Source organism: Hemiscyllium ocellatum, chromosome 9, assembly GCF_020745735.1.
Source record: "Hemiscyllium ocellatum isolate sHemOce1 chromosome 9, sHemOce1.pat.X.cur, whole genome shotgun sequence".
Taxonomy (NCBI): domain Eukaryota; kingdom Metazoa; phylum Chordata; class Chondrichthyes; order Orectolobiformes; family Hemiscylliidae; genus Hemiscyllium; species Hemiscyllium ocellatum.
Window position 1 is genome coordinate 41,231,765 of NC_083409.1, and position 24,549 is coordinate 41,256,313.

General features: G+C 39.0%; 1 protein-coding gene across 1 annotated transcript in view; it reads left to right on the plus strand.

The window, feature by feature from the left end:
- The window catches only part of cdc73 (cell division cycle 73, Paf1/RNA polymerase II complex component, homolog (S. cerevisiae)), a 322,523-nt gene extending 318,482 nt beyond the window's left edge, over nt 1-4,041 (plus strand). Inside the window, exon 17 of the mRNA XM_060830176.1 lies at nt 786-4,041. Coding sequence (XP_060686159.1) covers nt 786-822 — 37 coding nt within the window. The 3' untranslated portion in view covers nt 823-4,041. The remainder of the gene's footprint in view (nt 1-785) is intronic.
- Nucleotides 4,042-24,549: the final 20,508 nt, after the last annotated feature.

Sequence of the window (24,549 nt, forward strand, 5' to 3'; positions counted from 1 at the left end):
TGGATTAGCCATACATTAGCCATATCTTGTAAATTAGATATACATGGATGGGGTAGAGGGAGAGGTTTGGGTTGGATGCTCTTTGGAAGGTCAGTATAGACTTGATGGGCTGAACAGCCTGCTTCCACACATTAGGGCTTCTTATTCTGTGCTCCAAAGGTTTTGCATATTCTTTTTGATATTTGTTCCATTGAAATGTAATTACAAAATTGAGGACCAACCTGATTTCTAAATCTGTCTCATTTTTAAGAATGAATACACAAAATAACAATTGGTACTTTCCTCTTACTTACTTTTACACTTAATTATTCAAAAAATGCAAGAATGCTATGGGTTTTCACAGCTGACTTTTGCATCTGTTGTAATTACAAGTCATCGTGAGTTTTTTGTGATAACGCTGATGCATGCAGACACGCTGCCATCCTGTTGGTTCCCTTATCTCTTCAACTCCATTTCTGCAAGTGCAATTCATTGTGCTACTACAGAAGGTTGTAGAATATATTTTGCATGCATGTCAATGCCCAAATTCAGCCCTTGGTGCTATGCAATAAAACATTTAGCTTGGACCTTAAGGGGATGTCAATATGTAAAAGAACTGCAGTGTGCCATCATTTATCTCTAAAGGTCGTGTCCATTTCATGGGAGAGAAATCATGATTGTCAACATTAAATTTTTCCACTTGATTCCTTTTAGAGCCCTTTTTTATTGCTGCAACCACAAAGATCCTGCAGTGAGTTTTTGTAACTTTGGTTGTGACTGAATTTTTTTTTCTTTTCACACAACAGGTACATGGTGAAGCACAAGTCCCATTTGAGATTCTAATTGTCTGAAACTCTGTGGTTGCTGCCATTCATTTCTGAGAGATTGGAGGAAATCGACAAGAGCCACATATATCTTGGGACTAAACTGTTTCATTGACATCTCTACGTTTGTCAAGAGCAGTGACAGTATAATATGAGTGAATTTGATATGTCTCGTATGCGATACTCGTTGGAAAACTTCTATTGCATTGGGGAATTGATGTCTGCAACAATTAGACATAAACAATGTGCTTATACTACCAGTTTTCCAATGGTAGATTGACTCCTAGTCTGCAAACTTAAATTTGTATTTTATTCTATAGTGAGTGTTTATATTTCATTTCTATTTTTCAGGCAGCACTTTTTTTTATTTTACACCATCCTTTCTCTCTTCCAGCTTTTCCTTCTACAGTTGTGAGTAAGTTGCAAATTGTATATCATCATTGCTGTGGGACAGGGATTTCTTCAAACCGTTCTCAGGTAGAATAAGTGATAAGACAGCCATAGATGACATAGGTTGATTTTTCTGTTTTTGTAAAATATTACAAAATTATACATTGAAGTACAGCTGCCTTCAACTGTGATGGGGCTCGAACAATCACTTGGGTATTGTTAAGAATTTGGGTGCAGAGAGAAAGAAAACATAAAATGTCCATTATTTCTATTATGAAAAAATTAATTGAAGCCCTGAACTTTAGAGCATTGACTGAAAGGTAGGTAATAATGGTTTGTAACTTTGAAACCTATCATCTGTACTTAGCTTTCTAAGCACAAACGTGAAAGGCTGATGCTGTACTTGCAAGTTCTGTATTTCAAACTTCTTAAAGTCCATCAGTGTCGACATACAAATGATTAAGAATCCACTTATACTGCTTGCTGACATGAGATAAATATATTCCATAAAGTACCATTTTGTTGCTGTTTTCATTACACTTCCATCCGTGTGTTGAAAGAATTCACATTTATTTCTCTCTTCTTTAGGGATAAAAGGAAGGGTTTTAGTTTGAGGGCACAATCCTCATTTATTCAGCTTCAGAAATGCAAGCAGTATCAGTAAAACTTGAGAATTGATATGTGAACCATTTTAAATTATTGACTGAGAGTCGGGCTTGCAAAGTTTAAAAGCAAAGTTTGCCTCATGGTGATACATTGAAGGAGTCACACTGATGCAATGTATTTATTTAAATAGTGATCATAAGTAATAATTAAAACTAGTTAATAGTTGAGCTGGAAAGTCACATAAGGGAAAATGTAAGTGATGCTCACCACAGCATGGGATAGTGCCAAAAAGAACAATTCAGTCTATTTTCCTAACAGTCAGTATCTTAAGATAAAATAGAAACAGATTGAGCACAATATCTGATTTAGTAAAAATAGCTATTTGAAGCTGTTTATAATGGTCCAGGGACAAAACCTCTCCCAGGATTTTGTTTTTTGTCCTGCTGTCTGGTTTGAACTGGAAAGTGGTTTTATACATTCAATCCTACATTATATTCATAAGTAGAAGTACTTTAGGTGGATGAAACTCAATCAAATAGATGAAATTGTTTTAACTGCTGTTTTGGATAACCATAAATAAAAGGTAATGATGCTGAAACATGGAAAAAAAATCTGAGTTCACACAGTATAAACAATATTGAGTATTGTGCTGTAAAACCTGAAAATGTGTAACAGTATCCAAGATCAAATGTCAATTGTGATAGAGTTTGGAGAACAATGAATAAGACTGAATAACTGTTACGTCAGTGATGCTTTCTTTTCAGTGAAGCTTGTAAAAATTAAATGTTTTACTTCTTGTGTCTACTATAAAATAGATAACCATTTATCCCATCTTCATAGGTCGAAGGAAAAATATAGTTCCTATCCAAGTTATTCTATTTTCAAAAATAGTCCAAATTAAACATTAAGCTTGTTCATTTACATTGAAATTTGATCGCAGCTGTTAGGTAGCAAGGTAGAAACAAAACAAATTAAGAACAGAGTTGAATGACTGTGTTCATTTCAGCTTTAGATTGCCTGCCATGATGCCCTCGATTTAGTCACAGTGAATGATCCATTGTCATTTAGGTGGGCAATTGTACAAGCTTCATGAGAAAACAGACACAAAGGTTGCTGAGAGTGGTGGGCTTAGAAAACAACTCTCAGCAATGCTGGTAAGGTGTCACTGCTGTGCACCACCCTGAAGAATAAATAATTTGAACGTTTTCTGTCATCATTGGTCGAGTTATTTTCAGTATCTCACCAGTCTCAATATGCTATTTCAGTTTGTGGTTCATGAAATATTTACCAGTATGAGATGCAACTTTAAGCCTACAATTTCACTTTTAAAAGTATTGATAATTTCATCACACCTTTGTACAAGGTTATTTGATATCAACGTCGCTTTCACATTGTAAGATGGCCAACTGAAAATAACATACAAAATCTCTTAAATCTCACATCTTATGAATTGAAGTTGGTCTAAGTCTTCACTGTTACCGTAGATGTTCATTCTCACATCTAAACCTATGTAGTTACTGTTTATTCAGCAGGAAAAAGGTTGATGTCTGCCTTTCTGTAGTGTCTGCCAAAAAATGAGGTAATTGTGTGTGTGTGTGTGTGTGTGTGTGTGTGTGTGTGTGTGTGTGTGTGTGTGTCTGTATGTTCATTCTTTAATGTAGCTGCTGTAATGGTTTAGTTAAATTAAGCTGTTTGGATCTTATTACTATTACTGTCAACAATATTAATCTGTTTGCTTTCAACTGTCTCACACAATAATTCAAGTAATGTGAAGTCATGCAACATCAGGCAGCGAGATGAGCAGCTCCTGCTTGTTGGTGGCACATTGTCTCCTCTCTCTGTTTTCAAATTCAAAAGTTTTGTATTTTTTGCTTTATTTTGTAGTGAGAGATTTATGGCAAAAGGCTCTATTTTCACAAGTAGGGTTTTTTGTACCAAATGTTACACGTGGGAAACAAACTGTAGCTTTTACAGAAGTGCATAAAACTACAAATTGTTGATGCTCTGTGTGGGTTCCTAAAATACCACCCATTAAAAAAGATTTATCAGTTAGTTTATCGTTAAATCTTTAATAAGGTCACATTTGTGTTATAGTGGCTAATCACAAATGGAGCTAGAAGCACAAATTTAATATGACCACACATTAGAATAAACTAGAAAACACATGCATCCATTGGGTAAGGGAAGGTTTTAAAATAAATTGATTTTTATTATATGACAAATAAAATGATGTACAATTAAAGTGTTTTTCATTTTGCGCTTCATTTGTGTAATTTCACTAACATAATTATATAGCGTTTTGCTGCTATATAGTAATGCCTATCTTTAGAAATGTATAAGGCTTTGCCTCAGCACAAGTTCTCCTTTTTATGTAACTCTGCATGCTTAAAATAGCACAATGGCATTGCACTTGTGCATAGTGTTGCATGAGTTTTAGTTGTTAGACACTGTAAATGGGCTGCATAGAAGGGCATAATTTGTAAACATATTAGAATGATACCATGGTATAACCAGTTGCACTGAATATTGAAGAAATAATATTATTGGGATAAAAACATTGATGCTGTTGTACCAGTGCTACATCCAGTGCTTCTGAAGCTGGAGAACATTCAAGTGAAGTACACAGCTGATGCCTGCACACCATACTAGGAAAGATTTGAGTGTGCCATCCACGTGCTGAGAGTATACTAATTGACCAGATTGTGATGTTAAACAGTTCTTTGGGCTGATTTCAACTACATGGTCCTCTGTAAAGTATTTGTTTATGACTAACCAGAAAGCAGCTGCAATCTGTTGCGCATGCCCAATGGCATTCCCTCTATGCCATGCCCCTGAAATCATCTGAGTTCTGTGTGGTAGAACCGGAATGTAACCTCTCTGTCACTTAAGCTGGAACATGGACTATCGTTTATCACAGGCCTGGAAACCTGCCACCTACACATCCGATTTCTTTACACACTTCTTAGGTGCACATAATGCTGGCAGCTGGAATTACCAGGTCCAGTGATAGGGCCTCTTCCTCAGTGTGGTGTTGATACTCTTTCTTCATCTTTTGGGTTGGAAATCAAGAAATGAATATCACATTATCAGATTCCACGGTACAAAAGATGGTAGGAAAAGACTAAGCTGGGAAATGAGAAATGGAATGATAATGGAACACAATATAATATAATTCCTTCAGCAATGCTGGATGCCATGGGTTCCATTTCAGTTATCCCATGATGTGGAGAGCTATCTCTTTCTTGGAGTTTTTAAATAGTGGGAGCTGAGTGAGGTTACTATCGTTGGAAGATCTATGAGGATAAGGTGCAGGTCTTCCCTAACAGGGACTGGGGGATGAATGATGAGTGAGATGCATTGAGCAGCATGAAAGCTTGATGATGCAGTTGGTACAAGCATCACTGACCTTGGTGCCCATATGCAATTATTAAACTTTGCTACGTTGTTGTGTCCTGACTTGGCATTGCTTTACCTATGTTCATTTTCTTGAGAGAATGATCATGCTTGCCGCCACCCCAAACACACTGTTATGGACCAGACCAAATCCCTCAAAATATAAATAAAAACTGAAAGAACTGTTGATGCTGTAAATCAGAAACAAAAACAGAAATTGTTGGAAAAGCTCAGCACGTCTAGCAGCATCTGTAGAGAGAACTCAGAGTTAATGTTTATGGAATGATTGTTCCTCAAAATGGGGAATTTTAATCCAAAATGTAAACTAATTTCTGTCTATAAATGCTGCCAGACCTGCCAAGCTTTTCGAGCAATTTCTGTTTACGCCCCTTAAAACATATTAAGAAGATAGTCTAGATCCTAACTTTTTCTTATTTTAAAAGTAAGTGTAAGGCGTTGTGTTTGAGGTGCAATTTGGTCGAACTACCAACCTTGAAGTAAAACATAGTTTATTCATACACTATACTTAGACGACAACATAAAGAGTTGGAATAACTTAACTCTATTGAATAACTTATCAGATTAATGGTTTATTTAACTACTTAACAGTACCTGTTCCAATATTGTAACGTTCCATAAACACACCCTTGGCAAACACAAATTCAGTAAAATAGACAGTCTCACATGCAATTCCAGCAGCAGGAAGAGAACCCCAGCTTTTAACTATAACGGAGTGAGGAATAAGAGCTGGATCCTCCACATCCGGCTTCAAGATCCCAGCAACTTCTACTGAAGGCTAAAACTTTTTTAAAAAAGTCTATTGGAGCTTAACCCCAACCATTCAGGCTGCTTATATTGTTCCAGCTTTTCTTTTAAAAAAAGACTCCTCAAGCTGTTTATTGGCTTTGGCGCAGACTGCACAACACCTCCTTCTCAATCTTTCTTCACAAAAAGAGGACAAAATATATCTAATAGAAATATATAAACACAACACATACACAGAAAGGTGACCTCTCCTCCTCCCTGCTCATAACTAAACATTTTAGTACCTAATCAGTGAGTGTATCAGAATCCTATCTCTTTCTTGGTAGTCTGTTCAGCTGCTACTTGCAGCCAGTGCTTCCAAAGGCAATCCCATCAACTGAATGCAGGTCCCCGTACTCGTGCTCAATACCTTGCAGCACAGGTCCTACTTGGGCCAATGTGACAGTTGGGTAAACAGGGCATATTATGTTTAATGCTGCCTGCACTAGCATGACTGAGCAGGTCATGAACTGAGACCCATTCTGCCAAAATGAAATTTCAGTTCTTGCTGTGTTATTAGCACTATATTTCAAGTAAATGTCACCATGTTCCAACAACATTAGAATTCAACATTTGTATTCGAAACCATAGAACTCTACTGAAATGTTCAGAGTGTACTGTAATTTAATGACTGTAACCCGTCATTTGATGCCAGTGCAAGCATCCCTAATATTTAGATTGTTAGCGTCGTGATTGTTGTAGAAGAATCATGGTGCTTTCAATTTGTGTGCTGAGCATGCAGTGCATAATGGTGATAAGAAACATTAGAACACTGAGGAAACATCAGCAAGTAAACTGCTGCTTGGCGCAACTTCACCCTTATTACTTTTCATGATTATAATTCTTTGTAGTTGTACAGCTGAGGTGAATTATCTTGAAAACTAGACATCTCCACAAGCTATTCTTTGATATTCAAAAGAGCAGTTTATTTTTAACCATGTGGCAAGCTAATGAATTGGGTAAATTATTATTTTCACAGACAAGAATAACAAGTTATACTTTCATTACTTTATAGTCTCAAACAAAAAATCTCTGGAAGCTTTCAACCTTTCCCCAACCTAAGACTTCCTCACTTATATTTTTAAAAAAGCTTAATTATAGACAAGTTGCCACAAGTAATTTAGGCACTGTGCCCAGGAAACATTGGCTGGCATCCATGCTCTGGTTATGGACTTTTGTGAATTCAAGAAATTGTGGCAGTGATCAACAGGCAACAATACCTTTGTAGTACTACCACAGTACCACCTTTTGGCCTAGTTTCAACCTGTCAGGTATTTAGTAACTGCCTGCCCATATGACTTCTATCTTGCAGATTACGTTCTCCTGGGAGGACTAAATTGGATAGCTCGTTAAATTGGGTGTGGGAATTAGGATGTACGATTAACCCACACCTGTTCACAGTTATGCAGACAAACTACATGCTTCCTGCTAACTATAATGATGTTGGCTTGCTGCCCAACACTCTTTGCACTGTTTAATGATCGCATGCCTCATCAGACACCAAAGTTCATGAGCTTTACCATGTAAAGCTAACAATTACTTAAACCCACCTTCTAAGAAATGACACAATAGGTCAGAAAGAGTGCCTCAAAATCTTTGGATCAGCATTGGAGGCTTTGTTAAGGGCACAAAGAGCAAAAAGTTCTCATTCCCCTCTCTCCCCCCCCCCCACCCCCAGATCATTGAGGGGTTCCAGGTAGATAGCTAAGAAGTTAATGGGAGCAAAAGTCAGCAGTCAAACCTGAGACATTGGATGAAGCACTACACAAAAGTGTGTTGACCTTAAGTGGCTAAGGTCAGTGCTTGCACATTTACGTGCCGTAACTCAAACAAATGCTCTACTTGCCTTGCAAGGTGCTTTAGTCATCTCTACACCCCTGCCTCCCCATACTTACCGACCAACAATCTCAATGGCCATTCACATCTATGTTTGTGCTAAATGTCACACACTTAGTATTGTTTGAATCTGCACAAACTACAGACATGTTTGTGTTTTACCCTTCCTGGAATAAATGAAAACAAGATCTGAAGCCAACTATTGTGTTGGTGAGCTTGTGCTGAGATTCACAGCTTCAGTCGTCATTAGATACTCCTGCGCTGCAGGTAAAGGAAGACTCCTCATGCTGGAAGCCAGGCAAGCAGATAAGGTCACCATCGAAAAGAAAACAGGATAAAAGCCTGCAGAGTCAAGAATCTCAATTGCTTCACTCCGCACATCATTTTACTCAATTCACTATTGTTAATGACCATCCTTTTAACCTTGTATGTGTGTATGTATATTTTAATTTATTTTTTCTTGTGCTTATTCACTTTCCATCTTTAATTCAAGAAAGCCTGGTTAAATTAGTTTGTTTTAAAACAGAATGCAGTTGGATTGGGAACAGATGTCCACGAGGAAATTAACCTTATTGTCACTATCTGAGCAAGGAGTTTAATTAGGGAGATCCAGTTCACCCTTTTCACAAGGAGGCTTAACCATTTAGGGGTTTCCCTTCCAGATTTGTTACAAACTGGGGACCCTCACTCCAACATGGTCATTAACAGTAGTGCAAATCACCATCAATAACCAAATCCACCTTTATGGGGAAGGAGCATATTCAGCAGACACCACAAGCACCTGGGGTCACCCCAGTGAGTAAGCACAGAATTAACTCCTGGGAGATGCAAGGAACAGAACCAGGTCTCCGAGTTGGAGAGTTCTGAAGAAGGGTCACAGGACTCGAAACATATGTTTTCTCTCCATAGTTGCTGCCAGATCTGCTGAGACTCTTCAGCAATTTCTGTTTTTGCTTGTTTCAGGTCTCCGACCTCAAATCAGGGTGATGCAAATAAGAGGGAGGTGTAAAGTACATGCCAGATGCCCGACAGAAAAGCGAACCTCAGATAACCGTGCCCCAACCGCTTAGAAATTTTTTTTTATAAAGTGCCTGCATCCAATATTGGACTACAGAATTGTGTAGTAAAGGTTGCTTTCAAAGCTGAAAGCAACAACACCCCCAGATTCTATGGACTACCTAAAGTACACAAACCAGACATCCCACTCAGACCCATAGTATCACTACCAGGAACACCATCACACAAGCTGGCTAAAGAGCTGTGTAGTAAAGGATTAAGATTTGGGAATATGCCACATCCCAGTGAACTGACTTTGTTGATTTCAAAGCAGGTTTTGAATGTAGAGAAGAGTGAATGTAGAATGTGTACAGTATATATTGTCGTCCGGCTATTGTATTGTTCATTCATATTGATCTTGCAATGGAACAAGCACTGTAAACAAAACACATGTTTTCATATTCCTTTTTTTGTGGCGGGTAAATTTTAGAAATATAGGACAAATGAGCTACTACTAATCAATTTTTCCTATTTGATTGTAATGTTCCAGGTTTTCATGAAGTATAAATTACTTTGAAAAGAACACTTGAACCTAAAATGGCTGCTGTGAAAGCTAACAAGTGTCAAGAAGGTATAGGTGTGTACTGTACCTTTAAGAGAGAGGGGAAGCTAGCAAGGAATGAAAGCACAGAGTGTGGTGAACAATTAAAAAATGTAACATTTGGTTGAAACAAATAGCTGCAGTTGCGTTGCTATGGAATAAAAACAAATTCAAATTTGGTGAATCTTTTAATTGTGCCCCAGATACCAAATCCCAATTGAATTTGAATTTTACTGTTTGGGATGACATCAAAGCAATGAAATGAACAATGTTTTGCTGTATAAAACTAGGTATTTTGAACAGTTAGGGGGAGAACTACAAAGAGCACCAACAAGTCTAGACTGCTAGCTGAACAGCTAAATGTCCTTCTACCCAAAATTATCGCACTCTCGGGTAACAGATCAGAAAGAGTGCAAATTCACTCATCTCTTACTATTGGAGATTGGTTAGATCCTGTATATCTCAAAATTATAACTTCTTGTCCTTCTCCCCTTGTTCTTTCTGAGTAAGCTATACCCACAGAGGTAAATTAGATTAGATTACTTACGGTGTGGATACAGGCCCTTCGGCCCAACAAGTCCACACCGTTCCTCCGAAGAGCGACCCACCAAGACCCATTCCCCTAAGTTTACCTCTTCACCTAAGACTGCAGGCAATTTAGCATAGCCAATTCACCTCACCTGCACATTTTTGGACTGTGGGAGGAGACATGGGGAGAATGTGCAAACTCCACACAGAGTTGCCTGAGGCAGGAATTGAAGCCAAGTCTCTGGCGCTGTGAGGTAGCAGTGCTAACCACTGTGCCACCGTGCCGCCCTTAAACTTTATACAAATCAGGCACTAATTCCACACTCAGCCCCTGCCTTTAGCTGTGCACACTCCTGCAGCTCCTTGGCTCCTCTTGGAGTTTCCTTTACTACTTTCATCAATGCTACTGGCTTAGTTTCTTTTCCCACAGTGCCTTTCTTTAATGACTTTACGTGTCCCACTTTATCACAGTGGAAACACATGAGGCCTTTCACCTCCTTTCCACCCTCTTGGGCTTCTTTAACTTGTGGTAGACACTTAGCAGTGTTCTCTCCTCTTAGCTTTGTAATGTAAGATCTCACCTTCTCCCAACTTCTATCCCTCACAGGACGAAATACGCCGGAAGCTTGTCTTATGCACCAACATGTATTCATCTGATAATTCTGCTGCCCTTCTTACTTTCTGAACTTTCTGATCATCCACGTGAGTTCTTATCATCTCTGGACGTGAGTTTTTAAACTCCTCCGGCAAATAATCTCTCTTAGAACCTCATAAGTCTTATCTATCTTTAAGGCCCACACCCACCGATCAAAAAGACTATGTTTAATTTTTTTGAACTCAGCATAAGTCTGACATGGTTCTTTCTTTGTTTCTGAACCGCTTTCTATACACTCTGGTACCAATTCATAAACACTCAAAACAGCCTGTTTGACCTCTTCATAATCTCTTGATCCCTCATCTGACAGCACAGCATATACCTCACTAGCTCTGCCAACCAGTTTGATCTGAACTAGCATTACCCACAAATCCTTGGACCACCCTATCTGCCTAGCCAATTTTCCAAATGCAATATTGAAGGCTTTGACATCTTTCTCATCAAAATGTGGCAAAGTTTTGACATATTTGTATATATCATTACCTTCTCTTTTAATTTCCATCCTTCTAACTTGACTTTGCTGACTCAGTCACAACTTCTGAAGTCCAAATTCTCTCTCTGCTCAGCCAAGAATCTTCTCTCTCTCTCCCCCTTTCTTCTCTCTCTTTGTTCAGATAAGAACCTTCTCTTCCTCTTTCTTTCCCCTCTCTCTGTTTATCTTCTAACTCAATTTTCCTCAATTGTAATTTAAGTTTTTCTACCTCTACTGCACTTGTCTATTTCTCTGACGCACCTAAGTATTTGAGTAATTCCCTTACATTTTCAGCTTGACTTTTGTCCTTGGCTAAACCTAATTCTAACCTCTTTGTTAATTCTAAGAGTGTGGTCTTTTATTTCTAAACTTCCTTGGCAAATGTGGGAATCATCTTCAAACACCAGAACCTCTTTAGCCATTTTAAGAACCATTTCTCTCACTTTTAATTTAACAAACCACAAGTAACTGAAATAAAACAAATTGTCTCAACTACATTTTATTTAAAGAGCTAGGACACTAACCGGCTTTTTTTGGACCCCAAACCTATTCAAATCTGTCCAAATCTCAGACTAGATCTGTCAAAATCTGTTCAAATCATGGATGAGAGCCCCCAAACTGTTCAAACGCTGGCAATGAATTTAAGGCCAACAGAGAATATTAAAACAACAACTGTTTACAACTCCTTTCTCTTAAACTTTCTTTTACCTCCCATTCTACTATACGGGTCTGATTTTAAAAAAACTATTTAGATTTGCAGGAAAATTATCACGCTTCAAAATCTTTGTCAGTTCTCCTGTGTAGACTTTCCTTTATATTTTCCTGGGTCAGCTTTTCTTCGGTCTTCAGCTACACAACTTTTCTTATGGACAGGTACCTTGCAGGGAGCTATTCGGATAGCAGTCTGTACTTGTTGGTGCTCTCTGCAGTTCTCCCCTTAACTGTTCAAAATGTCCCTTTTTATCCCCAAAACATCAGATCATTTGATTGGTTTGATGTCATCCCAACCAGTAAAATACAAATTCGATTGGGTTTGGGTATCTGGGGCATAATTAAAACAGATTGGCCAAATTTGATTTTTTTTCTCTCATGGCAACGCAACTGCAGCTATTTATTTCAGCCAAATATTACATTTTTTAATTGTTCAGCACACTCTGTGCTTTCATTCCTTGCTAGCTTCCCCTCTCTCTTAAAGGTACAGTACACACCTACAGCTTCGTAACACAAGCCAAGGCAATCCAAGTGAAGTAAAAGAAATAACACCTCGGAGTTACCATCTTTAATCAAGAGTCACTGAAACTCAATGAAACCTCAAAGTACACTTGAAGGGTAGAATGGACTACTCCTATTTCTATCAAGGAATTTGCATCATTTGTATCACTTTGCCTTACAGATAAGTTCACATACTGAGACACGAAGGTTTCCTCCAACTGTCTAGCCTGAAATAAAACAATGACAGAATCTTACCAAAGAAGTCTTTGAGCAAAAAGAGCAAAAACAAATTGACTGATAATAGCAAGGATACTGGAAGCTCACTGTCTTATAACTTCTTCAGTCTTGGTTTCAATGACACATTGTGGCACATGTGAAAAAGTAATTTAGAGTAAAAATTATAAATGTTGCCATTACTACAGAAACAGGATGACCAATTAAACAATCAATCTTGAGATTTCATTCTCAAACTCAATAGACTCTTCAGTCTTGTAACAGCGCTTGTTGTACTAGATATCCCTGCCCCATCCTCCCCAATCATTTGTTTCTAAGCTGATTACTTATTTGTGTGTGTGTTTTAAGGAGGTTGGTCGGTAATGAAGCTCCACTCTTACGCTGGAAGACCTTGGAATTGGCTCCCCCTCAATTAAACTTAGATAACCAGATTATAGCGAAGTTCAATGGCTCCATTCTAAAAAAAAAAGGAAGATAAAGTAATGGTGTGACTAAGGCATTGCCATGGAGGATACTTCTGGAAATGGCTGCCATTCAAGTGTATGTTGAGAATAATCAGGTGCAATGTGTGGACATGTCTTTTAGGTTTGCAGTGGGCCACATTCAATGTCGAAATGTGTAGCTTCAAATGGGCTATATTACAAGATCATCTGATATTAAATTGGTTATTAATATTATTCTCTGCACTATGTGGTATATGTAGCAGGTGCCCAATTAAAGAATCCTCTTTCTCTTCTGAAGCAGTTCATTGAGACCAAGAATGACTCTCTTCCATTTTGGAGTTATGTCTCTTGCAATGGCTTAATCAAAGCTGGATCCATGCACACTGCTGACCACGATGTTGAAAAAGCTCAGTCTGTGGGATGAGCAGGTTCTCTCTGCTTCTGCTGTCTGTCCTTGGTTTCTATGTAGGCCTGCCAGAGATGCATACGATGGTTGGAAAATTGGCAGATGCTTTTTGTTCAGTTTGGGCATTATGGGAAAGAGATTCCCCTGAGTCAGTTGCATTTATTTTTTCTTCTCTGTCCTAGTAAGCACCTGCTATGTCAAACTTTGGGGAGAGAAAGATTGAGCATGCAGATAATGTGCCCCACCAGTTACAGCTGATTTACTGTGACCCGAGGCATTACCTTGATAAATGGCATTGACATTGAAGCCCCTACTCTGCTGATGGACTTGCAGAGGCATTGTTAATGATATTTCTCTTGCCATTTAAGATGTATACTGTGCACTATTGATGTTTCTCATGCTTGCAGAGGGTCAGGTAGTACCACCAACCAGTTAGAGCATGTGTTTGGTATCAGTCTTGAGACCTTTGTCATTGAACTCTGTTCATTAGATGGCCAAAAGCTGTGTTGGCACACGAGTATGAGAAGTGATCCATGCTGCCTAATGGCTCACCGTGGATCTTGATGGTTAGGGGTCAATGTTGTGTGGTGTGGACAGGCTGGTAGAGTCATTTGTCTTCCAGATGTTTAGTTTAAGGCCTATATTCATTTGCCTCTAGAAAAGTCCAACACCGGCATCTCCAAACCATGTATAAGAAAGACATTACAAATAGTTTGTTTTATTGTTTACTGACCTGCCTTAGACCATGAGATCTCACTAAAAATCTTCCCCACTAGAAGTTACTGACCTTGTTCTAATTAGGAAAAGTAAGCAGAAGATAAAAAGAATCTTAAATGCATCAAAGTCTGCGGGTGGATGTTATGGTAACTTCTAATGCTTGACTGCAGGATCTTTGATCAGGCTTTTGATAATTTATTCAAGCACATACAGGGACTGCAAGCTAACAACAAAGACACTGGGGGATAAAGGGAAAGGCAGCATCTTTATACAATTATTGAAACTTGGATATCTCATTATCAGAATTTCAATCTTGCTTCCTATAAGCATAGGAAATAGGTGTCCATTTTTAAATTATAGGCTAATGTAGTTAATGTCTCCCCCTTCACTCTGTCAAGCATTATTTAGTCTGGCATAATTTTTGTCCCCATCCCCTACCAATATCCATCACCTCTTTTTCTCTACATCTCTCCCAAGGCCCCTCGAGAATATTTTGATAGTACTAATTGTTTATAGATTCCTACTGACACCATCCTTGAGGATGCATAAAGTTCATCGAGTAAAAGACTTCTTTGTTTTTTCCTACTTAACCCCTGCAGCCTAATTCATTCTTAATGGTGAATGAGCTGTCAATTCTGACTCAGTAATTAATGAAATTGGGAGCAATGTAAGAAGTTGAATTCAGAAGAGCACCAGTCGGGAAGAACATAGTGAGTTCCAGGAAATGAAAGGTAAGGCAAAGGAGAGAATAGAATTACTTGTATTCTCAATATGTTGGAATTGAGCTTTATCGCATAAATTTCTACTATGGCATCTTCAACTCCACCTTTGATTTGTATTCCCTTTACCATCTGTGTGGAGTCCCTGCAGTATGTACCACTTACAAGAAGCACTACTCAGTAGCACCTTAAAAACCAACAATCTCTAACATCTAGAAAGAAAGATGCATGGGAACAACCCCATCTACAAGTTTCCCTCCTCATCAACCTGAGTTGAGACTTAATTGTCCAAATCCGAGAATTTCCTTCCTAGAACTGTTTGTGTACCTACACACTGAGAACTGCAATGCTTCAAGAAGGCAGTTCACCATCACTTTTGAAGGCAATTCAACACAGGCAATAATTAGTGGCTGAGCCAACAATGCATGCATCCCATGAACAAATAAAAAGTCTCCATCTCTTGTTTTCCCAGAACATTCAAAACTGAAATTATACCCTCAAGCGATCCCAGAGTTCTCCATCCCTTTCTCTCACAACTTGTAAGCCCCTTGCAGTGAAGCTTCATGTCACCTTAACAACTGAATTTAATTGAATTCATTTTTTTTAACCTGGTGATGGATCACAAAATAGATCTGCCCTTTAATTTAGGCTTCTTGGATCAGAATAATTAAATACATTTCGAGTATTTGTAAGAAGAATGGTGATCCTATTCTTGGCACTGAATAATTTGTAATTGTTCAAGAGTGAATAGGTTCTGGTGTAAAGAGTAGAATTCAGGGATTTTAGTTTTTAGTAATAGTGTTCTGAAAATGGAAAGTTGCAAATGTTTTGAAAAATCCTGAAAAGAAACAGCCTGTGATTTGATTACAGAGCAAAGAGAATTAAATATCACTGTTAATTACTCTTCAATTAAAATAAAGCATGTCAGAAAAGATTCAGCATGAATTAAACTGGTTGTTGGTATAAATGTGATAAAATGCAGATGCATTCCTTGATATTATTTGTGAGCAAGGAAGAATAATAGCCAGCGACATCATGGGTCAGATTATGTGTGTTTGAACTATGGGTTGAAAACGTAGCTTGTGGAGATAAAGAAATCAATTTATTTATTTAATTAAATGGCTTCCAAATAGAAACTGTGGTGTCTCCCCATGTGCTCTGTTTAAGAACATAAGAAACATGGCAATAGGAGGAAGGGAGTACTTTGCTGATCATTTCCAATGCCAACTCTTGAATTCTCCTCTCAATACCTTTACAAACAAATCAATTTTTATTTCTAGAATTCTCGGTGTACTTTCTCAATAGCAAATGCTTCCATTTCTTTTAAATTATCAACTGGTGCAGAATTAACTATTGAGGGAGTACCTACAACCTTGGTGCCATGTTCTGCCTTGTTTTTAACTTGAAGACGCAACTTTTAAGCTTCTTAAATATTTAAAGAGCAATTTAAAAAGATTAATAAAGCCTCTTCTAACTTGTAAGAAAAAAGGCCTGTGGTTTGAATTTATGCAGAGCTACATCCAACTAAATCTCCATGGGCCTGTTTTTCCTGTATTCACACTGATGTGTTTAAAAGTGAGTCCAATATGAAAAACAAGTGCCAATATCATTGGACAGAATATGAAGCAAAGTACATTCAAGTGTTTTGTTTTAAAGCAGTGTTTTAATAAATAAATTATAATAACTACTCATTTAAGAAAGATGTTCCAACACCAGCCTCTTCTCTGGTCACAAAAGACCTGTTTTGCTGATTCAGCTCTGGGGTCATGCAATTACAGTAAGTGGAGATTGACTCTTTAGCCACTGGTAGCATCATGTCGGGAAAGAGAAGCTGTTCATTTATAGTAGCAGCACCAGTAGGCAGATGAATAAATAAAAATGCAAATCCAGCATCTGTCACTGATCCCTAATTGCCCTTCAGGAAGTGCTGCAGTGCATCTGGTTTGAATGCATGCGTAGTTCTGTTAGGCAGCGAGTTCCAGCATTTTGACCCAGTGATAACAAACAAACTGAACTGTAGTTTGAATTCAGAATGGTGGTCACACACTTGTTCACTTGTCTTATTTGATGGGTAGAAGTTGCAGCTTTCGGGGGTGCTGGTGACGGAGCTAAGGAAATTTGTGACTAGAAGAGTATAAAGAAGGTAGGAGTATACTTAAGAGGGAAATCAGGAGGGCAAAACGGGGACATGCGATAGCATTGGCAAATACAATTAAGGAGAATCCAAACGGCTTTTACAAATATATTAAGGACAAAAGGGTAACCAGGGAGAGAATAGGGCCCCTAAAAGATCAGCAAGGTGGCCTTTGTGTGGAGCCACAGAAAATGGGGGAGATAATAAATCAATATTTTACATCAGTATTTACTGTGGAAAAGGATATGGAAGATATAGGCTGTAGGGAAATAGATGGTGACATCTTGCAAAATGCCCAGATTACAGAGGTGGAAATGCTGGATGCCTTGAAATGGTTAAAGGTGGATAAATCCCCAGGACCTGATCAGGTGTACCCGAGAACTCTGTGGGAAGCTAGAGAAGTGATTGTTGGGCCTCTTGCTGAGATATTTGTATCATTGATAGTCACAGGTGAGGTGCCGGAAGACTGGAGGTTGGCAAACGTGGTGTCACTGTTTAAGAAGGGCGGTAAAGACAAGGCAGGGAACTATAGACCGGTGAGGCTGACCTTGTTGGTGGGCAAGTTGTTGGAGGGAATCCTGAGGGACAGGATGTACATGTATTTGGAAAGGCAAGGACTGATTCGGGATAGTCAACATGGCTTTGTGCGTGGGAAATCATGTCTCACAAACTTGATTGAGTGTTTTGAAGAAGTAACAAAGAAGATTGATGAGGGCAGAGCAGTAGACGTGATCTATGTGTACTTCAGTAAGGCGTTCGACAAGGTTCCTTATGGGAGACTGATTAGCAAGGTTAGATCTCATGGAATACAGGGAGAACTAGCCATTTGGATACAGAACTGGCTCAAAGGTAGAAGACAGCAGGTGGTGGTGGAGTATTGTTTTTCAGACTGGAGGCCTGTGACCAGTGGAGTGCCACAAGGATCAATGCTGGGCCCTCTACTTTTTGTCATTTACATAAATGATTTGGATGTGAGCATAAGAGGTACAGTTAGTAAGTTTGCAGATGACACCAAAATTGGAGTGTAGTGGACAGCGAAGAGGGTTACCTCAGATTACAACAGGATCTGGACCAGATGGGCCAATAGGCTGAGAAGTGGCAGGTGGAGTTTAATTCAGATAAATGCGAGGTGCTGCATTTTGGGAAAGCAAATCTTAACAGGACTTATACACTTAATGGTAAGGTCCTAGGGAGTGTTGCTGAACAAAGAGACCTTGGAGTGCAAGTTCATAGGTCCTTGAAAGTGGAGTCGCAGCTAGATGGATCGTGAAGAAAACATTTGGTATGCTTTCCTTTATTGGTCAGAGTATTGAGTGCAGGAGTTGGGAGGTCATGTTATGACTGTACAGGACATTGGTTAGGCCACTGTTGGAATATTGCATGCAATTCTGGTCTCCTTCCTATCGAAAAGATGTTGTGAAACTTGAAAGGGTTCAGAAAAGATTTATAAGGATGTTGCCAGGGTTGGAGGATCTGAGCTAGAGGAAGAGGCTGAACAGGTTGGGGCTGTTTTCCCTGGAGTATCAGAGGCTGAGAGTTGACTTTATAGAGGTTTACAAAATTATGAGGGGCATGGATAGGATAAATAGACAAAGTCTTTTCCCTGGGGTCGGAGAGTCCAGAACTAGAGGACATAGGTTTCGGGTGAGAGGGGAAAGATATAAGTGGCAACTTTTTCACGCAGAGGGTGGTATGTGTGTGGAATGAGCTGCCAGAGGATGTGGTGGAGGCTGGTACAATTGCTATATTTAAGAGGCGTTTGAATGGGTATATGAATAGGAAGGGTTTGGAGGGATATGGGCCGGGTGCTGGCAGGTGGGATATCTGGGTTGGGATATCTGGTCGGCATGGGCGGGTTGGACCAAAGGGTCTGTTTCCATGCTGTACATCTCTACGACTCTCTGACTATGCATCTTGCAGATGCTATGCACTGCAGCTACTTCACTCTATTGTGGAGGGAGTGAATTATTAAGATGATGAATGAATGTGCAATCAAATGGATTGCTTTTTCCTTTATGGTACTGTATTGAACATTTTGCCTAAAGGAGTTTCACATCACACCCTGACTGGTGCTTATTAGTACAGTAGTAGAAGTTTTTCAGGGAGTTAGGAGGTGAGTCCCTCACCCCTAAAAGTCTATCCTCTGACCTACTCCTACAGTTACACTATTTACTTGATCCAGTTCAGTTTCTGCGTGGTGATGACCCCCAGGTTGTTTGAGGTAGATGATTCAACAAGGATAATTCTGTTGAATTTCAGTAGAATGTCATTAGATTCTTCCTGGTTGGAGATGGTTATTGCCTGGCACTTGTGTCATGTGAATGTTATTTGTTTAGAATGTTGTCCATTTCTTACTGTATGAAGCCACAGACTCTTTATTATCTGAAGAGTTGCACATGGAAATGAATGTTGCAAACATCCCCTAATCTACTGATGGAGGGAAGATCATTGATGAAAAACTTAAGGCTGAATGTACTTATGCCTCTGACAGTACCTTGACAGCACTGGATAACCAGACTCTAACCATTGGTGAGTAAATATCATGATTTGTGTTGATGTCTGTAGTTATTGTAATGAGGTCAGCCAGGTGGACCTCATAAAATATGAGTTCCCTGATTGGGGCTGGTAATCTGGGCCAATCAGGGACCCCTGGCTGACAGGTATAAACATGAAGGGCTTATGCCCGAAACACTTATTCTCCTTCACCTTGGGTGTTGCCTGACCTGCTGTGCTTTTCCAGCCCCACACTTTTCGACTTTGAACTCCAGCATCAGCAGTTCTCGTTTTCTTCCAGATATAAACAGGAGTGTAAATACCCTGTTCACTGAGAGCTGGCTGTGAGGGAGCTGGAGCAGCATCAAGGACTCTCCACGTGTCAATAAAGGGTGACTCAGTGATGGGATACCGGCCTCTGGAGTTATTTCAATTTCAATTATACTGGGCTTCTTAATGTCACATTGTCATGTATGAGTTTGCTGTTAAGGCTGTCACTGTTATATCACCTCTGAAACGTCGTTTTGTGTATTGTTAGACAAGGATTGTTGAAGAACCTCAAGTTGAATATCAGTGAGCAGGTTGACACTGCAGCTTGCTAGAATGTTTGATGACTCCTTCCACTATAATGATCAAGAGTAGGTTAATGGAGCACTACATGCCTTATTAGATTTATCCGTTTTGCACACAGGATGTAGTCGGGCAATCTTCCACTTTGTTGGGAAGATGCCAGCCTTGTAACAATACTGGGCAGCCCAACTACAGGTGTGGCTGATTTTGGAGTATGGGTCTTCAGTATTACAACTGAAATGTTACTGGTTTCCAAGGCTGTTGTTGCATCCATCATGTTAGGCTATCTCTTGATATCATGCGAACTAAACTGAATCAGTGAAGACTGGAATCTGATTAGAGGAAACTGAGATGATCAAGTAGGTTTGTTCCTCCTGCTAGTTCTTTGATTTCCCCCCCACCTCCAAAATTTGACAGCTATGTCCTTCAGGACGTGGCCAGCTCAGTCGGTCCTGGTACTATTAAATCCCTCGTGGTTGACATTGAAGTATCTCTCAAAAAGCTAAATGCTCCTGCTACCTTTAGCAGTTCTTCCCAGCTGAGTCCAACCTGAGTCCAATCAGCTTAACACTGAAGATACACGTTATCAGCAGGAGGTTTCCTTGCTGATGTTTTACTCATCACCTTGAGGTTTCATTGGGTGTAAATGCTGAGGCGTCCCCAGTGCCACTGTTTCCTGATTGTATAGCCCAGTGTTGCCACTTGTTGGACTGGTCGGGCAGTTGGGGAGTGTGGGATGCTGAAAGATGTATCAGGTTGTGGCTTTACTTGTGTTGTGAATTGGTGTGGTTCCAATATTAATTTGAGAAATACTTTGTTGACCTGTATAAATATATCTTAAACTTTCAAACAAAGGAAATTTCCCTAAGGAAAAGGCAATGGTTATAACAGTCCCAATGCGAACTGAAGGCTTGATGCCAACATGGCCTGGGTCAGAAGACCATTGTTCTGAACTTGTTTTTCTAGATTTTATAACTTATTGCTAAATCTGCAATGCTGCACTTTATTACTTCTCTATTTTTCCAAGAACTGTAACAGAAGAAGCAGTACCTCGGGACCTTTTATACCTAAGGTGGCACCATAAGCAGCAACTTGTATACTTTTCACTTTACTCCTTTGAGTACGTGTGACAATAAAGCTAATTCTGATTCTAATTTGTGTAAGCAGCTTATCTGTGTGAATAACTTCAGAATCAGTTTACTATTCCAGAAACTCCATAATTTATCTTTCTATTACTGCATCAAGAAACATTAAAGTTAACACTCTGAAGCCTATTCATTTTATTGTGTCTCTTCAGACTAGTGTGTGTATGTGTTTGTGTGTGTTAGTTATTTTTCAAGAGTAGGGATGTATGTTTGCATGATCCAATCTGTTTGTCAGTGATCTTTGTGTCTTTAAGTAATGTTGATGTCGATAATAAACAAATTATTCTTATTACTGAACCTGACCTAGTCTGATTTTACAGGACTCATATAAGCAATTCCCAATGTAAGAAGGGCAGCAGACCTTAAAGCTGACTCTCCTAGTGGACCTGATTGACCAGTATACACGGCTATGCTATAATCAAGTGATGGTCATTGAATGTATATCAAAGCTAGGCAGTGCCATGTGTAAGGAGACTGTTTTGCCATATTCCCTGATTGTTATTTTGCAGGTTTACTGCTGTTGAATTTTTTTTAAGAAACATAAGAAAATCATTTAAAGCTACTTCTTTTTTCTGTGTCAATGCATTCTTCCTGTTCTGTGATGTTAGACTTTATGTAATTGCTTTTCATTCCAGGAGAAATGTGATTTTGCTTCCCACTGTTATTTCTCCACCATGTTGTAAAATAGAACAGTTCCTTGTCAAAATCGTTTTACAAGTTTATATGTATTAGCTTTAATGAGCATTGCAATAAGTAGTACTTGCTAATTCCTGCTCTAACAATAGTTGAGACATCTTATTCTAAGCTTTACACGAAAGAAGCCACAACCCAACATATTTTTGACACCACTCCTACATGCTGCAATTTTGTCAACTGTACAGTTTTATTTAGAGGCTCGGGTGCTTTCCACTGTTTTTTAAAGCAGTGAATAGGTAACATTTATTCTAGGTCATCAGTGCAACAGCAGTGTCAGAAAATAGCAGATTTTTCTCATTCAAGGGAGTTATTAGAACATGGAATACGTTACCACAGGTTAGTCCTTGAAACAGAAAAAAGACTGGCAATAGAATTAGATAGCTCCAGTTGAAAGACAATTCTGTCTCTGGCAGGATGAGTGCACTGAAAATCAAGCTGAACTATTGTCCAAAATCTATGTTGTCATCAATCAACAAAAATCACGGTCAATTTTAATGAGAACTAAATAGACTTTCACTATGTTTTCAGCAAACCCCAAAATAATGCATTTATTGTGAGCAAACCTAATCTTCAAATGAGTGTCAAAGTAGCTATTAACTAAGCTGCTCTGTAAATTTAACTATATTCCCCTAAATCCCTAGCACATGTTCATGCACAGACAGAACAAAGATACCCCCAACCCTGCAGAGCTATCATGAATGGGGAATAATAGGCAATATGTCAAAGGCTTCTCACAATTGCTTTGAATTCCTATCAATGAGATCCCATTGCAGGCAATCATAGAATAATGGAAAATCTTCAGATTAGATTTTAGTTTCAACTGAGAAATAGTTAGGAGTCCTGATTTTGAAACTTTACCAAGTTTTTTCAAATATTTTACTGAAAAAAATAGAGAGACCATTACTCTCAGTTCCAAGCTCTTACTCTTATACACTGACAGAGTCAGCATTGCTTGTCATTGCAAATTTTTCCAGTAACTGCTAGATGTGTACTAAAAAAAAACACTCATCATCTCAGTCCAAGGCAGTTGCTAGACAGCAATAGCACAGATTCATTATAGTTCTCCAAATCGGCTTTTGGAACAATCAAAGCAATAAAATTCCACCCTTACCTCTCTGTCAAAAATCTATACTGGGCACTACGGTCCAAAGTCACTTTTTTATTTGTTAAAAGGCAAACAATTCATGATTGTAGAGGTATACAGCATAGAAACAGACCATTTGCTCCAACTTCTCCATGCCAACCAGTCATCCTAAATCAATCTAGTCCAATTTGCCAGCACTTGGCCCATATCCCTCTAAATCCTTCCTTTTCATATGCCCATCCAGATGTCTTTAAATCTTATAACTATACCAACCTCCACCACTTCCTCTGGCAGCTCAATCCATATATGCACCATCCTTTGTATGAAAAAGTTGCCCCTTAGGTCCCTTTTAAATCTTTCCCCCCTCACGCTAAACCTATGCCTTCTAGTTTTGGATTCACCCAACCCAGGAAAAAGACTTTGTCTATTTACCGTATCCATGCCCTACATGATTTTATAAACGTCAATGAGGTTACCCCTCAGCCTCCGATGCTCCAGGGAAAACAGACCCAGCCTATTCAACCTCTCCCTATTAACCCTCCAATCTTGGCAATATCCTTGTAAATCTTTTCTGAACCCTTTCAAGTTTCACAACATTCTACAGGAGGGAGATCAGAATTGCACGCACTATTCCAAAAGTGGCCTAACCAATCCTGTATTTCTGCAATGTGACTTTACAACTCCTTTATGCAATGTTCTGACCAATAAAGGAAAGCATACTAAACACCTTTTTTGCTTGCCTCCATTTTCAACTTGCTTAACATTTGACTTTCCAGTTCCATGCAATTCCAGGATAATGTTTTTTGCAATCCATGAATGTTCATATTCCATGCTCGTCACTCAAAGATGTACGTGTTTCCAACAAGTCTCTCAGTCACAATGGGGTAAATTAATGTCCTCCTGCTGCAGTAGATTCTATGGAAATATTTCTGTGCTGATCACCATACCCTGATGTAATAGCTTGTGGTCTTTTATTTTGGAGTGTCTTTCCTGTTTATTTATTGCCTTTTATATATTTTTACCTCTTGTGCCTTTCATTTATTTATTCGAACACTTATTTCTGTGCTTTTTACAAATAAGATTTCTCTTGGTGGACATTTCCTTGCTTAGCAAGTAGATGGGATCCACCTCAGTCATTTGCATGTCCAGTTGCTTCCCTCTTGATCTGTATTAGAATCTTGCAACACGATTTGCAGAGCTCCCACTTCTCCACCCCTTTCCCCATTTCAGTTCGTACAGTGGTTTCTGCTGTGAAAAAGAGAATGGGAAAAGGTAGTGCTCACTTACTCCTGAATCCCAACAGGCCCTGTAGCAACAATCAGTACATGTTAAGTTCTGTTGACAAGAGATATTGATCATGAAAATAACAGCGAAGCCATTTGACTGTGTACCATTTCCAGTGAGAGAGAGACGTCTGTCAGTATCACAACACAACACTTGTAATTGACTGTAAACGATGTTATATCCTTCAGTATCGCCACAGCTTGCTTTGATTTGGATCTTAGACTCTTCAGTGCTATTTAAAAAGGCAGAGGATTGTTAAGAGAAATGAATTAAATATGTAATGGAATTGGGCAGCATAGCAGCTGTTAATTTGAACTCTGTAGGAACC